General features: G+C 48.2%; 1 protein-coding gene and 1 long non-coding RNA gene across 17 annotated transcripts in view; both read right to left on the bottom strand.

Moving 5' to 3' along the window:
* Positions 1-351: 351 nt before the first annotated feature.
* On the bottom strand, positions 352-9,714 carry LOC146399866 (uncharacterized). 3 transcript variants are annotated; one of them, XR_014815365.1, is made up of 3 exons: positions 9,678-9,714; positions 8,209-8,346; positions 352-5,986 (listed from the first exon to the last, which is right to left on the bottom strand). It is a non-coding gene; the product is annotated as an uncharacterized LOC146399866 (long non-coding RNA). The 3 variants fall into 3 exon arrangements; XR_014815363.1 differs by lacking the exon at positions 8,209-8,346 and having other exon boundaries at positions 9,678-9,711; XR_014815364.1 differs by lacking the exon at positions 8,209-8,346 and having other exon boundaries at positions 352-6,196; positions 9,678-9,711.
* Positions 9,715-10,428: 714 nt separating this feature from the next.
* The window catches only part of CADM1 (cell adhesion molecule 1), a 340,231-nt gene continuing 331,578 nt past the window's right edge, over positions 10,429-19,081 (bottom strand). For all 14 annotated transcript variants that reach the window (XM_084976137.1, XM_084976133.1, XM_084976131.1 and 11 more), the window contains 2 exons: positions 15,526-15,657; positions 10,429-13,505 (listed from right to left, as the gene is read on the bottom strand). In XM_084976137.1, the coding sequence (XP_084832263.1) occupies positions 13,387-13,505; positions 15,526-15,657 (251 nt within the window). In that variant the 3' untranslated portion in view covers positions 10,429-13,386. The remainder of the gene's footprint in view (positions 13,506-15,525; positions 15,658-19,081) is intronic.

Genomic DNA, 19,081 nt, shown 5'->3' on the forward strand with positions numbered 1-19,081 from the left:
CACACGCACACGCACATGCACACGCACAGACCCACATCCTTTCCTTGTCCAATTCACTTCCCTTGGGGCTGGAGGACTGGAAACTTCTGTGTCTTTAAGCCACTTCCTCCCCCCTTCCCAGCAGGCTCTCTAACTGAATCTCTTCTAAGAGGGCATCCTGGCCGGGCTGGGCGCTGCTGTGAGAATAAAACCCACAAGGTCAGGAAGAAGCAGAGCAAGAAGCAAGGATGCTCTATGGACTTTAAGGATAGAGCAACAAAGGAGATGGTGCGGAGAGGCCCTCGCCAAGGGCAGACGAGGTTTTCGAGCCTCCCCCCCCCCCCCCCGCCCCATCAGACTGTTAACACGGAATACCAAGCTCAAGTCTTTATTACAAAAAGAGAAAAAGAAAAAAGAAAAAGGTAGCAGCAGCTGAAGTGTAGGAGCCAGCGATCGGGGGGAGGGGGGAGAGCCACACTGAAATCGATATCGGCCAGGACAAGCATTATCCCATGTGGAACACCTCAAGCCTCTGCCTAGAAAATTTGATTGGATCTTCAGAAAAACCTATTAGTGTGTTGTCAGGACCTTCTGGTGATAACTGACCAGCTCTCGCCAATCGATGCTCTTCACTTGTGGAGCTCCTGATTTTTTAACAGCATAATTGTTTTTTTAATAACCGGCTGGCTCACCCACTCCAGCCAGCGAGGAGTCAAAGTCAGACTCCCAACTTAAAATATAGAGAACCACGATGCTCCAGCCACTTCTCCCTAATTGCACAATTACTTTAACGGAGCACCGGGCACGGAAGCTGGCGGGGGTGAGGCTTTCTTCGGCTAAGCCAAGTTGTTAAGAAAAGTCACAGAAGTAATTACACAAGTCAAAATTATTTACTAAATGCGATCCATTCTTCACAAAGGAGCCTTTATTTATTTTTAAAGAAAAAAAAAAGGGGGGGCAAAAGCTAGATGATCTCAGCATGGCAAGGATACCATAAAGCCACAGTGGAATTAGTCCTCAATTATTACAGCATTTTCATTTTCCACTTCAGAGCTGACAACACGTTTCATTGGGAGGGTCTGAAATGTACTGTAGCAACAGCAGTATTTTACTGTGCCTTGGATCTGAGACGTCAAAAGACTTCACAAACAAATAACGGGCAACATTTGGGGAAGGAAGTCTCTTTATAGATGGAAAGCAGGACCCACCAAGGTCGTGGGCTGAATCCGAGGCACAGCTGGAAACGGCACTGGTGAATACCGGTTCCCGGAGTCAGGGCTCATCACTACCAGCCTACCCGCCTCCCCTACACACCAGACAAGCCCCCAAAGCCGAGAGCCAGCAGCAGGGGGAAAGGTCACCTGCCCTGCACAGCCCAAGGTGTCCACGCTGACAATTTGCTGTACAGCACAGCAGCCGGATGTGCAGGTCAGGTGTCTTTAGAGATGGCCATGGCCGAAACCAGGAAAAGGAGCCACTAGTGAATATATGTAGGGTTCTATGCTTATTGGGGGCAGCCCAGCTTTGCATCCTGAGCTCCTGAGTCTATTCAGCAGAGTCTTCAGAGTGTCCGTCTTGCAGGAGGGCTTGACGGCTCACAGGACAGGTGGAAGCCGGGGCCTTTCTTTGCTTGCTTCCCTCTAGAACCTACTCTCTGTGCCCAGGGTTGGGGTGAGAGATTCAGAGCAGGAGAGGAGGGAGAGCAGGAGAGGGGGTGAAAGAGAGAGGAAAAGAGACCAAAAAAAGAAAATGAAAAGCAGAAGAGGGGCCTGCTGTAAAAGCTTTGCAGGCCCCTGGACCTCCTCGTAAGGAGGCTCCATCCCACATCGTGTCAAATACATTACAGTCCTACACTCAGTACCGTTTACTCATCATTATTTACCAGTTCCCTTCGGCTGCAGTTTGCTGGTTGACAATGTTATGGTTTTGTAGCTATTTAGTGAAACATTTAATCATTTTGATTTTACACTTTCCTTCTTCATCTTCAGGAGTTCATATTTTTTTCTTTCCAGGGCCTTGAAATGTCTATAAGACGTAGGCACTATACGTATTGACCTTAATGGCTAAAACAGTCCATTTTTTTTCCCTAGAAGAAGGGGGAGCTGGAGGGGTGGAGGGTGGTTGGAAAGGACAGTAAGAAACAGAATCAGAAACTGATTCTGATCACCAAACTGAAATAAAAATTACAAAGCAGACAGAGGGAGTTCTGGAAACTATAGAATTGCTGGTTAGAAAGGAGAAAGCAAGCAGGCCTTACCAGGATATTTCCAGGAAAAATAAGAACAGATGAAAGAGCTATCCAGCTACACATGAAAAAAAAAAAAAATCTCTCTCGGATTATTCAATAATTTATTGAGCACAGAGCCAGATACTGTGCTTGGCTTCAGAGATACAGAACTGGGCCAGATACAGTCTCTACTCTGAAGGAATTTACTGTTTTATTGAGGGAGACAGGAAGGTAAACACACAGTTCAGATATGTGATAAGGATACCAATTGAAGTAAGCATGAGAGTCTGGGCAAGCCCAGACCAGGAACCTAAGGGAGGAGGCTGCTCCTGAAATGAACGTTCAAAGGCACAGAGGAGGGACTGGTCATGAAACAGAACTTGAGGGGAAGTGAGGTAGGGGCCCCAAGGGCAGGGGGTGTGAGTGGAGGGGGAGGGTCACGGGGTGGGACAGAAAGGCCAGACTCAAGTGAGAGTGGATTGTGAGCGTTTGAATTTATTCTCCAGTCCAAGGTCAACCAAGGATGGTTTCCATGCAGGGGGGAACCCCACTCACTCCAGTTACAGCTGATGATGGAACGAGGGGGGTGAAGCCTCAGGGAACCAGAGAAGAGGACTTTGGGTTCCTGCAGTTGAAGATAAAGGGCCTGAACCAGAGGAGTGATGTGGAAATGGCGAGGCTGGGTCTGTTAGAGAAGTATTTAGCCGGCAGTGGGCAGGAACTGGGAACCAGCTGGAAGCAGGAGATGGAAATGAGGGAGGAAGCAAGAATGACTCTCAGGTTTCTGGTTTGAGGGACTCAAGATGCTCTTAGCTGAGAAAGGGGATGTAAGAGAAGGAGCTGGCTTGGAGGAAACTTTATTTCCCCAAAGCCTTGTGGTCCTCAGGCAGGTGCCATATCTCAATGGGGCCCTTGAACAGCGGCTGGGAAAACACAGCAAAACTGTTTTAGAGGTGGGGAGAGTAGGGATGTGGAGAATCACTGGTGGATTATGTGGTCCACCCTGGGGACTTCTGGCCAAGACAGAAACATCCCCCGGAGACCCATCTGATCTGTCCATTCGGCCTCAGAAGAAAGGAGCTTGAAATCAGACCAAGAAGGAACATGACAGGTACGGCTAAGACCGTGTTGAAAGTTGGACTGATGCTCCCGCTGTGATTCATGGTTGGAGTGAGCTTATTGGAAATTGGCTAATGCAAACTCCAAGCTATACCTGGAAGTCTGTATTCTCCCCAGCCAGCAACGGAACCTTTGTGACTGCCAGCGCTGGACTGCGACACAGATATCCATCAATTGCACCAAATTCACCGGGTTAAACTCCATCACCCAGAGCTGACCCTCTCCTACCGGAGGAAGTAAATGAGCTAGAAATAAGTGCCATCTGAAGCCGAGACTAAGTAAATCTGTGATCATGGACATCGCGAGCCACAGCTTTGGTTTGGGCTTTCAAACAGATGGATACTCTAGCATGAAATTGCCAAGATTAAAAAGAGAACACTAGTTTCATTCACGTGGCTGAGGAAATGGCCGGGGCCGTCCATGGAGCCAGATTCCCAACTCCTGGCCCACGACTTGCTCAGCATTCACAGGAAGTAAACAGCCTCAGAGCAAAGCTACTGCATTTCTTTCCCGGTTTTCGCTGTTGGCAAGGGGAAGACAAACGAGGGTTCTCTGGTTCGGGGACGGCGTGAATGAAGCACACGTGTCCATAAATAAACCAGGAGCCCTCCAAACATGCTGCTCATTTGTTCCCACAAAAGCCAGGCTGGCAGCCCTCTCGCCGAGCCATGTTCACAGTTGGATCCTTAATGCATTGTGAGCGTTCAATCAAACTTTTAGTGGTGAAACTCAGGGAGCAGAAAGCCAGCGAAGCCCAAATGGTCCCTTGGCTTTTCCATCTTTTGTGGCTGCCTGGCTGGGTTCTTGTGGGTTTTGTTGTCAGCAAAGTCCTGGCTTGCCTTTGAGCGCTCCAAATTATTGAAAATGACTACAGCTTAAGACTGGCAGGATGATTGTTAAAAACAGCCCTGGCATTAATCATAGCTTAAGAGCTTTTGGAAAATGATTCTAATTCAGAAGGGGTGGCTTACAAGGGGGGCTTGTCGAAAGCAAAGCAGACATCAAATTCTGAAAGGCAAAAAGCCTCCTTGGTTCCCACACCTGGCTTCTTCCCCGAAATCCAGCCAGCAGAGGTGTGTGTGGGTGTTGGGTGGGAGAGTCGCAGCTTACCACCCCCACCCCCCAGCTCACCCCACCCGAGACCCCCTAGGGTCTTCCACAGCCTCCCTTCCAGCCTCACCCCACCCCCCTCCCCCCGAGCTGGGGCCCTTGGGATGGGAAAGACTTCCGGGAGCACCCACAGTGTGGCAAGTTTCCTGGCGGTCCTCGGAATAAGGAAGAGGTGGCTGGGCGCCTTGTGTTCTGTCAACAGTTGGACGCCTTAGACCGGTGCTAAAATAAGCTGTGTGCATAGAGGCAGCTGCGTGGGCAAACACACGGTCAGCATTTGCAAGGAGCCAGGCAGGGCAACGAGCTAATACGTCTGCCTTTTGCCTGCCTGGCACAACAAAGGAGAATGATTTTTGCCATCAGCATTCTCCCTATCACAGAATCATTGCACAATTTAGTATGATTAATGGTTTCCATTTAGGAGAAGCTGAGAATGAAAACAGCGGGGGAGTGGCGGCAACTCCGCTGGGGGTGTTCGTGGCTGCACCTGGGGCAGAAGGGCAGGGAAGATCTGGCCAGTGGCCTCTGCCTTCCCTTCCGGCACGACTGGGGAGGCACTCTGGGGCGAAGAAACACATGGCTTTGGACATGCATTTGCAGAAAGAGTCTGAAAGCTGCAACCTTGTGATGTGCTGTTGGCTGTTTCATCCTTGCAGCCTTCCAGACCTTTGTGACTGAGAAGCTACCCCGTCTTGACCTGTCCAAGGGCATTTCCTTCCCAGAGGTTCCTCACTAAGGGCTGGGTCTGGGAGGCCGCGTGGGGATGGGGCTGGATGGCTGAAACTCACGGAACTACCCACACCACGTCGTGGCCTTCCTGGTGGCCACGCGGAGATGCCACCCAGGGAAGGACCCCCACCTTTGTGCTAGGACAGTAGCAGTGGCCTTCAACATGGGCACCTCTGTCTCTGGCGCCCCAGCTGGTGGACCCAGTCTCAGCTCTCAGCGGCTGGCTCTCCCGGGAGTCCTTCTTCTCCGCTCTGCAGCATCTTTTCCGTTCCACTTCTGCAGGCGCTGATTCTGGTCAGTTCTCACGGCTGCTGGAGGTGAGTGGTGAGACAGAGGCTGCCGTAGCCAGAGACTTGTGGGTGCTGATAGAAACCAACCGGGAAAACACAGAGGATTCAAGAGGGCCTGGTTTTGGTTTGGTTTTGTTTTTAAGCAATAGCCTCTGTAACTGAAGCCAGAGGGGGAGAAAATTGGTGATCTTGGCTGGGTCTAAGCGTGGCTCAAGACCCTTCTTGTTGCATTGGTGTCTCTGCAAGGAAATCTATTATTTTCCATAAACTGTCTTAAGCATCTCCCGGGCTACATTTCTGGCTGCGTTAAGAATCAAGCCATCAAGAACAGCTGTGAATGTGATACACTTTCAGCAGCAGCAATGGGCTTTGGCAGGAAAGTAGGAGCAAAAACCCCAAGTAGGACATTTCGGTTGACAGTAATGGCATTTTCCCTTCCTTGTCCAAACGATAAAAGATTCATGCTCCTAATTGCACCACTATAGCTGCCCCCATCACTTTATTCTGGGAGAGGAGGTTAGGGAAAACAGGCCTAGAGAGAGGGAGAGAAAGAGAGAGAGAGAGAGAGAGAGATGGATAGTAATTTCGTCACTAGCTAACAGAGACTGATTCGTGCAGAAGACTTCCTTCCATAGCAATACTTTTTAATCAGGGCTGCTGTGTCTGGGCAAACAGCTTTGGTGGATGAGCTAGACTCGAGCCTGCCAGCATCCGTTGCAAGATTAAACGATGAAATACACAACTACAGAGAAAACAAACCAAAAAGAGTAATAAAGTCACACATTTCAATATTCAGCAACCATTAAGGGATTTAAATATTTGCTTGCTATTAAAGGCTTGCATTAGGCTCTTCCAACACCAGCTCTGGAAGACTGAAATATCAATTACGGATCAATTTTCCCCCTAAGTAAACACTAATGCAGGATAAACAGTATTAGAAGATGCAATCGTAACATTGCTGACTTCAGGATGGACTTCCTGCTGGTAACAGCAAGTTTAAGCCTGGTGATTAATTAACCTGAGAAGATAGCACTTAGGGAAGATTTAAGGCGATCATGTCTGAAATATGATTGTGAGCAGGGCGCCTTTGGAGGGCAGCTGAAGTCCTGCGTTGATTTGACCCACGGTGGTCCTGGTTACTTTCTCTGGAATCACCACCCACAGCTCAACACCTCCAAGGATTAGGAGGGAGTAAAATGGGAGTCGAGGGTGTGTGTGTGTGTGTGTGTGTGTGTGTGTGTGTGTGTGTGTGAAGAGAAAAAGCAGTAACTTTGAGTCTGGTTCCTTGCTGGAATTAATTCCCTATTTAAATATGCGAGGCCTGAGAGGCATTTCCTGCACTGACCACCAGGGGCAGTAGACGTTTTATGTTTTATGTTCACTTTGGCAGGAACAATAAAACCACGTATCTAAAACTAATACAATCCTGCTGAATAGCATTGAGAACTATGTCTAGATACTCATGTTGCAACAGAAGAAAGGGTGGGGGAAAAATGTAATTGTAATGTATACATGTAAGGATAACCTGACCCCCTTGCTGTACAGTGGGAAAATAAAAAAAAAATATTTAAAAAGAAAAAAAAATAAAACTAATACAGTCTCCTGGGTACAGAAGAGCCTCGAAGCTGAGCACTAGAAGACTTGAAAACAGAAAATTCTTGCTTTCAAGTCTCAGTTTTGGGGTACTCACATTATCCTTGCACCTAATGCCCTCTTGCTGGCCCGTGTAATAAAGCGGGGTGGGGGTCATATGGGCTGAGTATTGAGGCTCTTATTGGAGGCACAGTTGACAATTTTGAGATGAATGCACATAAGGGAAGGAATATGGCTTGAAATTTTCTAACATGCTATACTTCATTCTGAAGTCCCCTCACAATATATGTGGGCAATGATGAGGCTTTGCTTAGCCATTACCAACAATGTCATTCCCTGTAGGGAAGAACAGATATTCTGTCCTGGCAGGCCCTTGAGAATAATGGGTCTAATAGCACTAAACCCAGGGCTGGCTGGCTCATTTCTTCAAGGCCAACCTGAAAGCTACCTCTATTGAGGATGGACTTATAAATGTCAAGGTTGAAATACAGAATTGGCGACCTGTCAGACTACGTATAAAGGGAGATGCGGGCAACCAGATGCTTGGCTAGTCTCCCTGTGGTGATTTAGTACTTGCTCAGTGCCTACCACGTGCCTACGACTGACTTCAAAATATGGGCCCACGAAATGTTTTGGATGATGGCCGAGAGTCTCCTTCCTTCTCCTGTACAGTGTCCGGACATCCAAGTGCTTCCTTTTGGAAATAATTCCGAACTATCCATGTGTGGCCGTGGATACTAATTTCACTCTGAAGGAATGTGGCTGCCAGTTCCTCATGACTAAAGGCCGTGTACTTGGCCTCCTGGCAAAAAGGCATGCGTGTAAAAAGGGTCTCGGGCATCATTTCACAGTGAAACAAAAATGCCTTCACTTAAGCAGAGTCCTTCTACCTGGAGCACAGTGACTGCCTGGTTGCTTTTTAAGGTTTTGGATGACAGACTCAAAGGAACATTTCTCCATGGAGTTCGGTCCACGGCAGTACAAGAATTACATCTCAAGTAGACAGAGGACAGTGAAAGATTGCACCAATTAGCACCCGCACAGCACCTCGGGGTTCCAGTTGATGTATTCGGAGAATGCAAGCAGGCCAAGCAGTGTGTGGAAACTCTCTGGAGGAAATGAGGCCCATTTCCCTCCCACCCCAAATGAAGGACGGAGCACCTTATCAAGCTCCTGCTGACAATGGACTGCTCCTGGCGCCTTCTCCTTTGCGTGCCCTGTGGGACTCAAGCGCACACATTCAGTGAACGTCCTGGGTCCCCCTTCTTGGCAGGTCGCAGCTGAATCAGGAGCCTCATGCTACAGACAGGGGGGGAGGGGTGGGGATACTCAATATACCACGTGCTGCGTGGCCTGCAGTAACTCCCCTAATGAGTGGGGATGAGAAAGGGGTCCTTAAACCGTCCAAGCTTCACAGGGGCATGAAATGTCCACTCGGATGGGGGCCCAGATCACTCCCTGCGCTTGAGGAGGAACCCCGGGTGACCTTCTGTCTTTTTAACCATTTACCTCTGTCCTCCACTACGACGGACACATAACCAGTTCTTACTGTGCGTCTGGGGTGTTATTGGCTTACTGCTTGTCTCACGTCTCCCTCCTGACATGGTGACCCCTTCCTTACAGAGCAGGGGACCAAGGCCAGGTCAGCTGGGGAACTTGCCTGAGGTTTCGTGGCGGACAAGCGGAGGATCAGGGACTGGAACCCAGCCGGTCTCTTAGCACGTACTCTTGACCTCTATCCTCTGTCCCCGGTAGCGGTCTTTTCACAGAGCTATGATGCATCTGGGCTCCCCACCGCCCCCTGTCCTGGGGCAGAGGCTGGGAGAGGCCCCTGAAACCTTGACTCCTGTCTGGACTTTGAGATCAGCCATAGGACGGACCCCACCCTCCACGTCCTGCCTGATTTTGCTTTCTTTCTGTACAGATCAGCGGGCTGGCTAGACTTAGGGCCCTCCGCACCTCTGACTCACACTTGTTTTCCACCCAGCCAAACTTTTAAGGTCCAGCCAGAGTCTCAGCTTCTCCAGGAAGCTGTCCTGACTCTCCAGCCTTCACCCATTTCCCTCCCCCAAAACATCCTCTGCATTCTCTGGGCTCCTTAAACATATATGGCATGGGCCCCATGGCTGGGAGCTATTTCCTGTTTTTATTTTATTTCAATTTATTTATTTATTTATTTATTATCTTTTTAGGGCCACACCCACAGCATATGGAGGTTCTCAGGCTAGGGGTCGAATCGGATGGAGCTGTAGCCACCGGCCTACACCAGAGCCACAGCAATGCCAGATCCGAGCCGCGTCTGCGACCTACACCAGAGCTCACGGCAACACCGGATCCTTAACCCACTGAGCAAGGCCAGGGATCAAACCCGCATCTTCATGGATGCTAGTCGGGCGCCTTAACAACTGAGCCACAAGGGGAACTCCTATTTCCTCTTTTTATGTGGGTGTAACTAATACCCTGTGATGATCTTAATGCTTCCCCCTGTTTCTCACAATGCTGAACATAACAGCAGGTGCTCAATAACTGCATATCTGACTAGCTGAGTTTTACAGAGACAGGTGAGAGGCCAGGCCAGAATGGAAGAGGCTGAAATGAGGTATGCAGCCTTTGGTTTTTCTGGAGCTTACCTTTTTTCCCATTGCTGAGCATTTCCCATTACCTGTCGGGGAGAGAAAAGGGGAGCTCAGACACAGCTGGATGAGTGGTGGGAAAGGACCAATCACAGTGGCTCGCACACGGTCTGTGCATTTGAAAGCTCAGTCGCCATGAAGGGTAGTCACTGCTCGCCTCGGCCTGCAAGGCAAGGGGGAGGGCAACAGGACGGATCCTGCTGGAAGCCCAGGCCCGGAAGCCCCAGCAGCCTAATCCGTAAGTGGAAATGGTTTTCCGGGGGTGGCCAGGCTCATCCTCTTGCAGATCAAGCCTTTGGGTTAAAGGAGAGAGAACTTTGAAATGAAGAAGGAAGGACGAATTGTTAAGACACGAAATCCCGAAGGAAGAGACAGGTGGAGCAGCCAACACAGGAAGTGGGTGGGGGTGGTGGGTGGAAAGTGGAAATAGGGGCTTGAGGATCCACAGGAGGGGCCAGTCCCGGCCAGCCCGCTGCTGCAGCCTGCGCACCTGCACAAATCGCTGAGTCCGCGACGTCAGAGCACCTGGTCCACCTGTCCATTGAGAGGGGAGGAGAGAACAAGGGCAGAAGCCTGAGCGGACGGGGAGAGAAGGTGGTTCAGAGAAGCCCGGCCGCCAGCACCTCCTAGCATCTACTGCCCTTGCTCCTGGCCCTGCCAAGGTCCTAAGGAAGGAAGCTGGACCGGGGGCCCGTGTTGCCCACGCCGAGACGTCCGTAAGAAGTCCATAATGAGATGAAAGGATCACTTTGTAACATTAATTTTTTTTTTATTAAGAAGACAGATATTTTATAGTACTTCTTTTTTTTTCTTTTTTTTTTGTAAAAATGGTATACATGAACCAATACAAAATGCGAATGGGAACATATGGATATGGAGCTTCTTACACTGTAACATTGTTCATGTACACCTTAAAAACAGAACTGGCCTAAAGGGAAAAGTCAGACGTCGGTGTGACTAAAGAACAAGCTTATTTGGCATCAATTATACATCCTTCATTATTTTATATTCCTTTAAAAAACACAAAAAACAAGTTTGTTCTTTCTTCACTCTAAAAAAAGTGATCAACCTGTACAAAGTAATACTCAACAATACATTTCAAACAGTGCACTGTATACTTAAGAAAAAATACATAAAACCAATATACAACTAAAATCCATAATTTCCTGTTTTTGCTGTTTTATTATTATTATTATTTTTCCAATGTGTGGGGCCTACACTTTGCAATCTACCTGAGACGGAAAACACCAATCAAAACACATGAACCTGAGACATGTCGACATTGTAAGCCATAGAGTCACGTCAGGAACACTGCACTACTGTACACTTTTCAAAACGGAAAGATGGGAGGTCCCCAAAATGAGATGCCAATTCTGTGAGCAATGGTAGGTGGGTTTTTTTTTTTTGTTTGTTTTTGTTTTTTGTTGTTTTTTTTTTTGTTTGTTTGTTTGTTTTTTGTTTTTTGGTTTTTTTTTTTTTTTTTCCTAAAAAGAACAACTGAAAAAAACCCCTCAACGACATGCTGAATGGTTCTCACCCTCGGATATGCTTATACTATGGTCAGAATGGGTGCTAAGGGCTCGGAATAGAGCTGCACGTTATAAAATTCATTGAAAAGGGGATGTTCATTGTGGCTTTTTGTCTTGGTGAAGTGCCTAGGGATAGGAGAGGGGGGAACAAAATGCTGCTCAATATGGATTTTCTTTTACATACCAGTCCGTTCCCAAAAGGCCCCCATATTGCAATGGTTCTATCAAAGGTTAAAACAAAGACAAGAAAAATAAACACACTTTCAAATAACAAAGAGTCGACACTTTTTTTTCCCCTTAAATAAATCAGCGTTAAGTTTTCCACATAATGTAACAATAGTAAAAATGCACCTTGCAAAATCCAAAATTACTCACTGAAAATGTTATATAATATATATTTATATATATATAGATCTATCTTTTTTGATGCCATCTTTCCATAGGGACTGTATTCTGGAGTCTGGAGCCTTACCAAAACACATGGTAAGAGTTTCGTTTTGGTCCTTTGGGACTACTTCTAGATTTCCTAGACGTGACAGGGAAAACCCCCACATTTCTTTAAAAAAAATGCAAATGGTAACTTGACGCCTCTACGGTCTCCCAAGGCTCCCCATCGGCTCCCCTTCGCTAAGATAGGTTCCAGGTAACTTATTTTAGTAGCTTTGCACTATGGCTGCCATCATGCGAGGATCAGTAATTTTTTGGCAGATGGTTCTTAAGGCTGAGGAAAGAGGCCAAGGCTAGTGTATGAAAGGTAAAAAGATAAAAACACTCACATTTGAGTTTTGATTAAGTAACTGAAAAAATCCCTACATGCTGCGTTTCCACCCCTGCGCTGACCTTTCGAGAACTGAGATCGACGGCAGACCAGTTTGAGAACAATACCGGCCCTTCTTTTGTACCTCCTGCCTTTGTCAAGCCAAATCTGAAGGAATGAAAAGTTTCACACGGATTCGAGTTGGAAATCCCAGCATGACAAATATCTGTAATATACAGTACATGCAGGCCACATCCTACTGCCTTCCTAACTAAGCACAAAGGGAAGAAGAAAAAAAAAAAAGAAAACCAAAAAACCCTGTCCCATTCAGTCATGCGCGCACCACACGGACTTGCTTTTTCCTACAAATGAGTGAGAAGTAAGGCCGATTGGGAAAGGTGGATGGAACCATTTGGAACAGAAATAACCGGAGCAGAACTGTCTCCCCCCCACCCCGACTTCCCCTCCTGTGGCAACTCAAATTCGTCCACTTGTATAAAAGGAACAGACCTCACCTGTCAGGTCTGTTTAGGGCACTGAAAAAGGAGGAGCCCTTTCCGGCCCAAACCTTTCTGGACAGCGTGGGGTATCTATGCTGAGCCGTCTACAGATACAGAATTAAAGACAGATTCAATCTCATTATGATACACCTCACTTGCAGATAACCCTGTACAGTAATGTAGTTCCACAGCAAACAGAACAGTTTCTGAATCACAGTCTACGTTTTCTAGTCTTCACTGCTCTACGTACTTGAAACATGGGCAGCAGCAAAGAGTTCTCATTGTTGGTTCACCCAAATCTTTACGACAACAGAGAAGAATGCATTATGGATACACTAAATTCTGAACTATGAAATCTAAACTGTGCTGGTTCTCCTTTTATGAAACTGAATTTTGAACAGAAAGCAGTTCCTTCAAAAAATAAACAAAGGAAAGGAACAACAAGAACAAACGAAGAGGAGGGGGGAAGGTTCTAAGGAATCCCAGCAGGCAAATTCCAAAATGGGAGATTTGGGGGGAAGAAAAAAAAATCCAAAAATTTTCGGGGAAAAATAACTGCGCACAAAGGAAGGGGGGAGAAAAGGAATGCAACAAACAAACGAAAAAAACAAGGCACAGAATTTTCTGCAATCTATCCAAACTAAATCCAAGCGTCCAAGTTTGACTTGGTAGGAAGAAATCAAAATGTAAAAACCAACCAACCAAACAAACAAAAAGAGGTGTCAAACAGCAGAGTGTACTTTTCAAAAGAACATTTCTTCTTTGTTTGTTTTTACACAGCAAATCCCAAGCCTTCCAGTCTCGCACCTTTCCACCCATTCATAAAAAAACACACGAATTTCTCGCAAGTTCCAATATCACTGTCTCTTTATCATCTAAATAGGGCCAGTTGGACACCTCATGGAAACAAAAAGGCTGATCTAGATGAAGTACTCTTTCTTTTCTTCAGAGTTGTTCTGTCCTCCTTCTGCATTGATTATAGCTGTGTCTGCGTCTGCTGCATCATCGGCTCCTTTGGCTTCATGAGTGAAGTATGTACCTGAAAGATGAAGGGGTAAAGCACCGTGACTGTCTGATGGCCCCTCTGTGTAAAGTGGTACAGAGATGGCAACTTGCTTTATGGCCATCATCAGCCGAAGTGGTGTGCAGGCAGCAGAGGGGAAAAAACAATCGGAAGAAGAGAGCGAGGTGGGTGAGACAAATGGGGATCCGGGGGTTCCAAAGGCACCACTCCAACTGAACCGCTGCGATATAATTCAGCAAATGAGACATTAGAGCAGTGATTATGATCAGAGGATGTCAGCAGAAGAAGACGTGAGTGGGAGCTAAAAATGCAGAAAGCTGGAGAGCTGCTGACTAACGCATCAACAGTAAACGCCCAGGACCAATGGCCAGAGAGGTGCACGTACATGGTTAAAGACCAAAGCGAGGAAGAGCAATTAGCCAATAAATGAATTAGGGCCCTGCTGATGTTCTATTGTCATCTCAAGGCATTTCTTTGAACCCTCGTCTCCTGTCTTCAGGAGGCACAGTTGCCTGGCCACGTAAGGGAGCACGTGCTTGAACTTGCACGAGCAGGGTTGGTTTTCTTCCGCCTTCCATCGCAGAGGGAGGTTCCAGATCGAGGCTTAATTTGACCTTATAACAGCTGTGATCGAGGCGTGGGATCTGCCTGAAGGTACGAGCGATTCTTGCTCCTAGTGGAACGCTAGCCCGGACCCAGATTCATGGATTTGCTAATTGGCACAGCCACTTTATAATGACAATAGACACAACGTTACAGAGTTGGTGACACTCTTATCAGCAAGTCCCAGCGGTTGACATGGAGAGAGACAAGGACTGCACCTCAGTATGAAATATAGGTAGAGCTGACACTGCCCATCATAATCATATAACCCTCCTCCCATCATGTACTGTATTCTCCAAGGTTCTTAAGCAGAAAGGCTGATCTATTGGTTGTATCTCCCAGTTTTCAAAGTGACAAAGGCAGGCAGGCAGATATTGCCCTCATGTCCCTCTTTCCTCTGTGGGGTCTGCCCCGTTCCCGGGTTCCCCTCAGCCCTGTTCTTTGGCCTGACCGTCCTGGCTCCATCAAGCTTAATACCAAGAGGGTGGGAGTTCTGGGCCACGCAGGTCACCTCTGGGCTTGCGCAGAGGGTCCACACAGTGCTGGGCTCAGGCAGAAGGACCCACAGTGCCGATGGCCCTGAACCACGTAACGCTTGGGAAAGGCACTTCGGATGCTAAGCGTCCGAAGTGTCGAATACCTTGGATCTCCACGGCTGTGCTCATGGGACGCTCCCCAAACCCCAGTTCTCCAGTCAAGCAGTTTATACTACAGTCCTGAATTTATACTACAGGAAAGCCCGGAAGCTCACTGCACAGCGCTTGAGAAAAATAACCTCGAGAGACAACGGGCCGACAAAGAAAAGGAAGGATAAATTACCAAGAGGGTAGAAGAGGCTGAGAGCAGCAGGGGGCAGAGAGGAGGAGCGTTGCCAAAGATGATTGCCCATCCAGACTGCACAGTTGCTAAGTGTGATGATTAATGGCAATTTAAATCAATTGCACTGATAATTTTAAAAATACATATTTATGTGGCTTTTAAGGCACATCAAACCAAGGAAGTATTCTAGCCGCTGTGACCAGCTTAGCCGGAGCAGGGGGCCAGGGAGCAAAGCTCGTCCACCTGCTTCCCAAAAAGCAGAAGATTCTGGGGTGCTTTTTCCCTGTTTGTTGTTTGGGGGTTCACGCCACTCCTCACATGCCAGCCCCTTAACAATTTTTCCTCTATCTCCAATTATGGATTGTAGAATAACAAACCTATAAAGCTTTCTATTTAGAGAAAAATCCAAATCAAGACGTGCTACTCATCAACTCTCAGAGCCTTAATCAGCAGCTGCTAAGATTTCTGTTTTCTTCTCGCTCCATTTCAAGAATCAAAGAGGCCGTGTAGCCACATAAACCAAGCTGCCTATCAAGGACAACCTTGCAAAGTGCCCCAAAGGCAGGTGCCGTGGTGACACGAGGCCTCCTGTCTGCCCAAGTGCCTGGCTTACCTTTATGTCTGGCAAAATAGCGCCCCAGGATGATGAGCAAACACAGCATGGCAAACACCACCACCGCCACGACGCCGCCAATCACGGCGTGATCCACCGCCCTGATGGAGCCTTCTTCACCTGCTCGAGAATCTGTTGGAATCAGAAGAGGAACAGGGATGTAGAGCATATCACGAGACACCAGAAGCCCTGGCGACGCTGCCTCCAGGGTCAGTGGTCACCTTCGTTTTTACTGGAGGAGTCGGAGAGAACACTCAAGATGGATCAAGTTCCATCCAGGGGACAGACTGACCTGTCCAGTGCCGAATCGATCTGCTCTCCCCTCAAGGCAACTTCATTCGAAGCGGCATCGTGTGCTATCACACGTGGAGCACGCTTAGGGAGCGGGGAGAGGAGGAACGGAATCTGTCCCAGGCCTGACCTGGTCTTGGCGTCCGCTCTATCTATATTCAGTGGCAGATCCTAGCGAGAAGGTCGACCTACGAATTTAAGGGCACTCGGGAAGGCACCTTCAGGCAGTAACGGGCACTGTGGAGGGGAGGCTGGAGCACCTTTCCAGAGATGCCCGGTGACTTACTCCTGGCTAGGCATTTGCATGGGCAAAGTAAGGAGCTCAAAACCCACAGCTGCCTAGGGATAAAACAAGGATTAGAAGGCTAGTGACAAGTGACATGCCTGCTACATTTAGGATGGATGAGCGAGTAAGCCTCTGTCTAAAACCTAAAAACCTATTTCAAAAGAGACAGCAAGGAATAATTGTCCATTGCCACCGACGGTTTTTATTTTATTTATTTAACACTTTGCGATGCAATTAATTTTCCTTTATAAGCATCACTCCCTCAGGATGTCTTCTTTCGACTGAGGAATGACATGTTTGGCTGGGGAACAACTCCAAAATGAACCCCGAATGAGCTATGGCCATGCAGAATGGATGTATGGCAGTGTAAACAATTTTAATTTAGGAATGTGGCTACATCACCCCTCGCTGAAATCCTAATGGCATCCGAGATTTATAATGTAGTAAAAAACAATTATTCTCCCGTTGATTAATACATTAACATTTTGGAGTGGAAGCTAAACCATTGTCTTTTTTTTTATTGAGTCAAGTACGACACCTCCATTAAAATGATTTACTAGCTGTACCTTACAATTTAAGCACAGCAGCAACAGAAACGGTAAAAATCTTTTAACTTTACATGATTTGTGAAGTCATATGTGAAGGATTTACCATTTAAATCTTTCAGTACAAGAAGCACATGGCCTATAAATCTGTCCCCGTAGCAGTTGCTGGACGCCGAAGAGAAATGCATTTCACCAGGAAGACGGAGAGTGCAAATTCAAGTCAATTTTTAAGAAAGATTTATCTCTGTCTCTCTCCAAAGAACAGAGCAAATCTCTGAAGCCTCCACCTCTAATAATATTTGAAGTTTATCGATCAAGTGTACAGATCCGTGACAGCTAAAGGTAATGGTGCTCTTTTGAGCCGAAACCTGATACAACGCTTTCAGCAGGAGGGCATATGATTTACACTTTCTATCGATATTTCCAATTCTGCTCTGAGATTAAGTACTGAAGGATGTGGGGAAATAACTCGTGACTGAGGGGTCCATGAAAAGTACTTTAATTAAAAGAGTTTAAATTAAAAGATGAAGTCTTTAAAGTGTTTCATGAAGTTACCTTTGAAAGGACGACCTCTCCCCCCGCCCCCCCCAAAAATCCCCAATGCAAACCCACAGAAGTGCCAAATCCGAGGCAGCAGCGGGTCGCCCAGGACAACAGGATGATGGGCGCTTAATTGGAGAATGGAGATGGGTGGGAGGCAGAGTGCAGGGCAGCCAATTAGCCCGCTCCGTGATGTGCGGGCCCCTCCAGCCACACGGCTAATAAGCTCGACTTGAAACGCGGTGGAGAGGCGTCTCCGTCCGCAGCCCAGGGCGCTGCCCTACTGCAGAGGCAGCAGCCTCGGTGGCTTGCGAGTCATTTCAACAAGGCAGAGCTCAGCTCCGGACACGTCTTTATTTTCTTTTAGAGACAACGGAGCTTGTTGGGGGGGGGGGCACTCCCCAAAGGGGGCCTCGGAACACGAGGTGTCTGCTGGAGGCGAGCGCTTTACACACGGGAGACTCGCACCCCAACTGCACAAATGCAGAACGCTCCCCGGGAGACCAGGTCACGGAAAAAGCTAGAAAGTTGTGCTCTCTCCCCCTAGGGGACTGTCCAAAATAGGGCACTTCGTGGGAATGAGCATAAGCACATCTCCACCTGCCCAGAGCTTCAGTCCTATTAAGAGATAAAGGGCTTTCAACGAACTCCCTACGTCTTAGAAGTGGGTGAGAAAAGCAAGGTGGTGCCAGCTACTGGGAAAGGGCGGGGCAGGTGAGGTCAGAGGGGAGAGGTGAGGAGAGGGCCCCGGCCCAGGAAAAGAGCAGAGAGAGGCGGCCCCGGCACAGACTCGACCGACGGGGGGAGGCACCGCGGCGTCCACGCTTAGAGCACTGCCTCCTCCGTGCCTAGGCCCAGGACATTCTAGAAGCCAGAGGAAAGAGAGCCAGAGAGGAGGAGAGGGAGGAGAGATGAAGAAAGAAGGGGAAGTTCTGTGACGCAGAAAAACAAACCAACCTCAGGGGACGTATCTGTGGGACTAATTTCTCCAGCCCAAACTGTTCGTCTGACCTTTGCTCCCCATGCACTCAGGGCTAAAGATGCTCCCTGTGGCTCCTTCCTCCTTGCCCTTTGCCCACATCAAAGACCTGGGTTCTAGTTCTCTTCCTCACCCTCAAGGACATATATATTTTACAGATACTTATTTATAAGGGTAATCTCTCTGGCTATCTTCAGATACTCACTTTGATCACAAAGTTTACTGCCACCAGTTAATCACCGAGACAACTTTCCTGCCTTCTGTCATGCAGACGGACAGAGGTAAGTGATGTTGAATTTATAGGGAACAGGGTGGGTTGCAGGGCCTCAGGGCCTCTTCCCACCTCACCCCACCCCGCCCCTGGCTTTACTGTGGGGGAGGCACAGGTACAGCCCTGGCCACCCTCCTCCTCACCCGGCTTGGCCTGGCATCCTCTGTGAAAAGTGGCACCGTTTCCAGACTCATCTCACTCCTCTTTTTGCGTCCACATGTGGGCTGGGTGGGGAGTTTGGAACAGTGCTGGTTGCTTGGCCCAAGGTGGTGGTGGCACAGATGAGGCTGCGTACCTACCCCTAGATCCTGGGGGCTGGTGCTTCCCTCACCCCATGAAGCAGTAACATAAGATGTTACACAGAGAGGCACCGGGCTAGCGGAGGAGAATGCAAACCAGAATTGAGGGCCATGTCAACCAACAGGAGCCCAGCTCCCACCAAGCCCATCGGCCGCTTGGCCTGTTCCGTTCTGCTCACAAAGCAGAAGCTCAGGCCAGTTCCTTGAGCAGCTACCTCGAGGGGAAAACCTTGGCAAAGTCTAAGACTTTCACCATCACCCAACGACCTTGCTCCTCCTTGGGGTGCAGGCCCTTTTCCTTAGGTCCCATGCACTTTCCTGGGGACCCCCTCTCCAGATTTCTGA

The sequence above is a fragment of the Sus scrofa genome, chromosome 9 (assembly GCF_054392235.1).
Source record: "Sus scrofa isolate SSC_HxYL_T2T_F1_AM1 chromosome 9, Sscrofa_HxYL_maternal_Yorkshire_Landrace_v2.0, whole genome shotgun sequence".
Lineage (NCBI taxonomy): Eukaryota > Metazoa > Chordata > Mammalia > Artiodactyla > Suidae > Sus > Sus scrofa.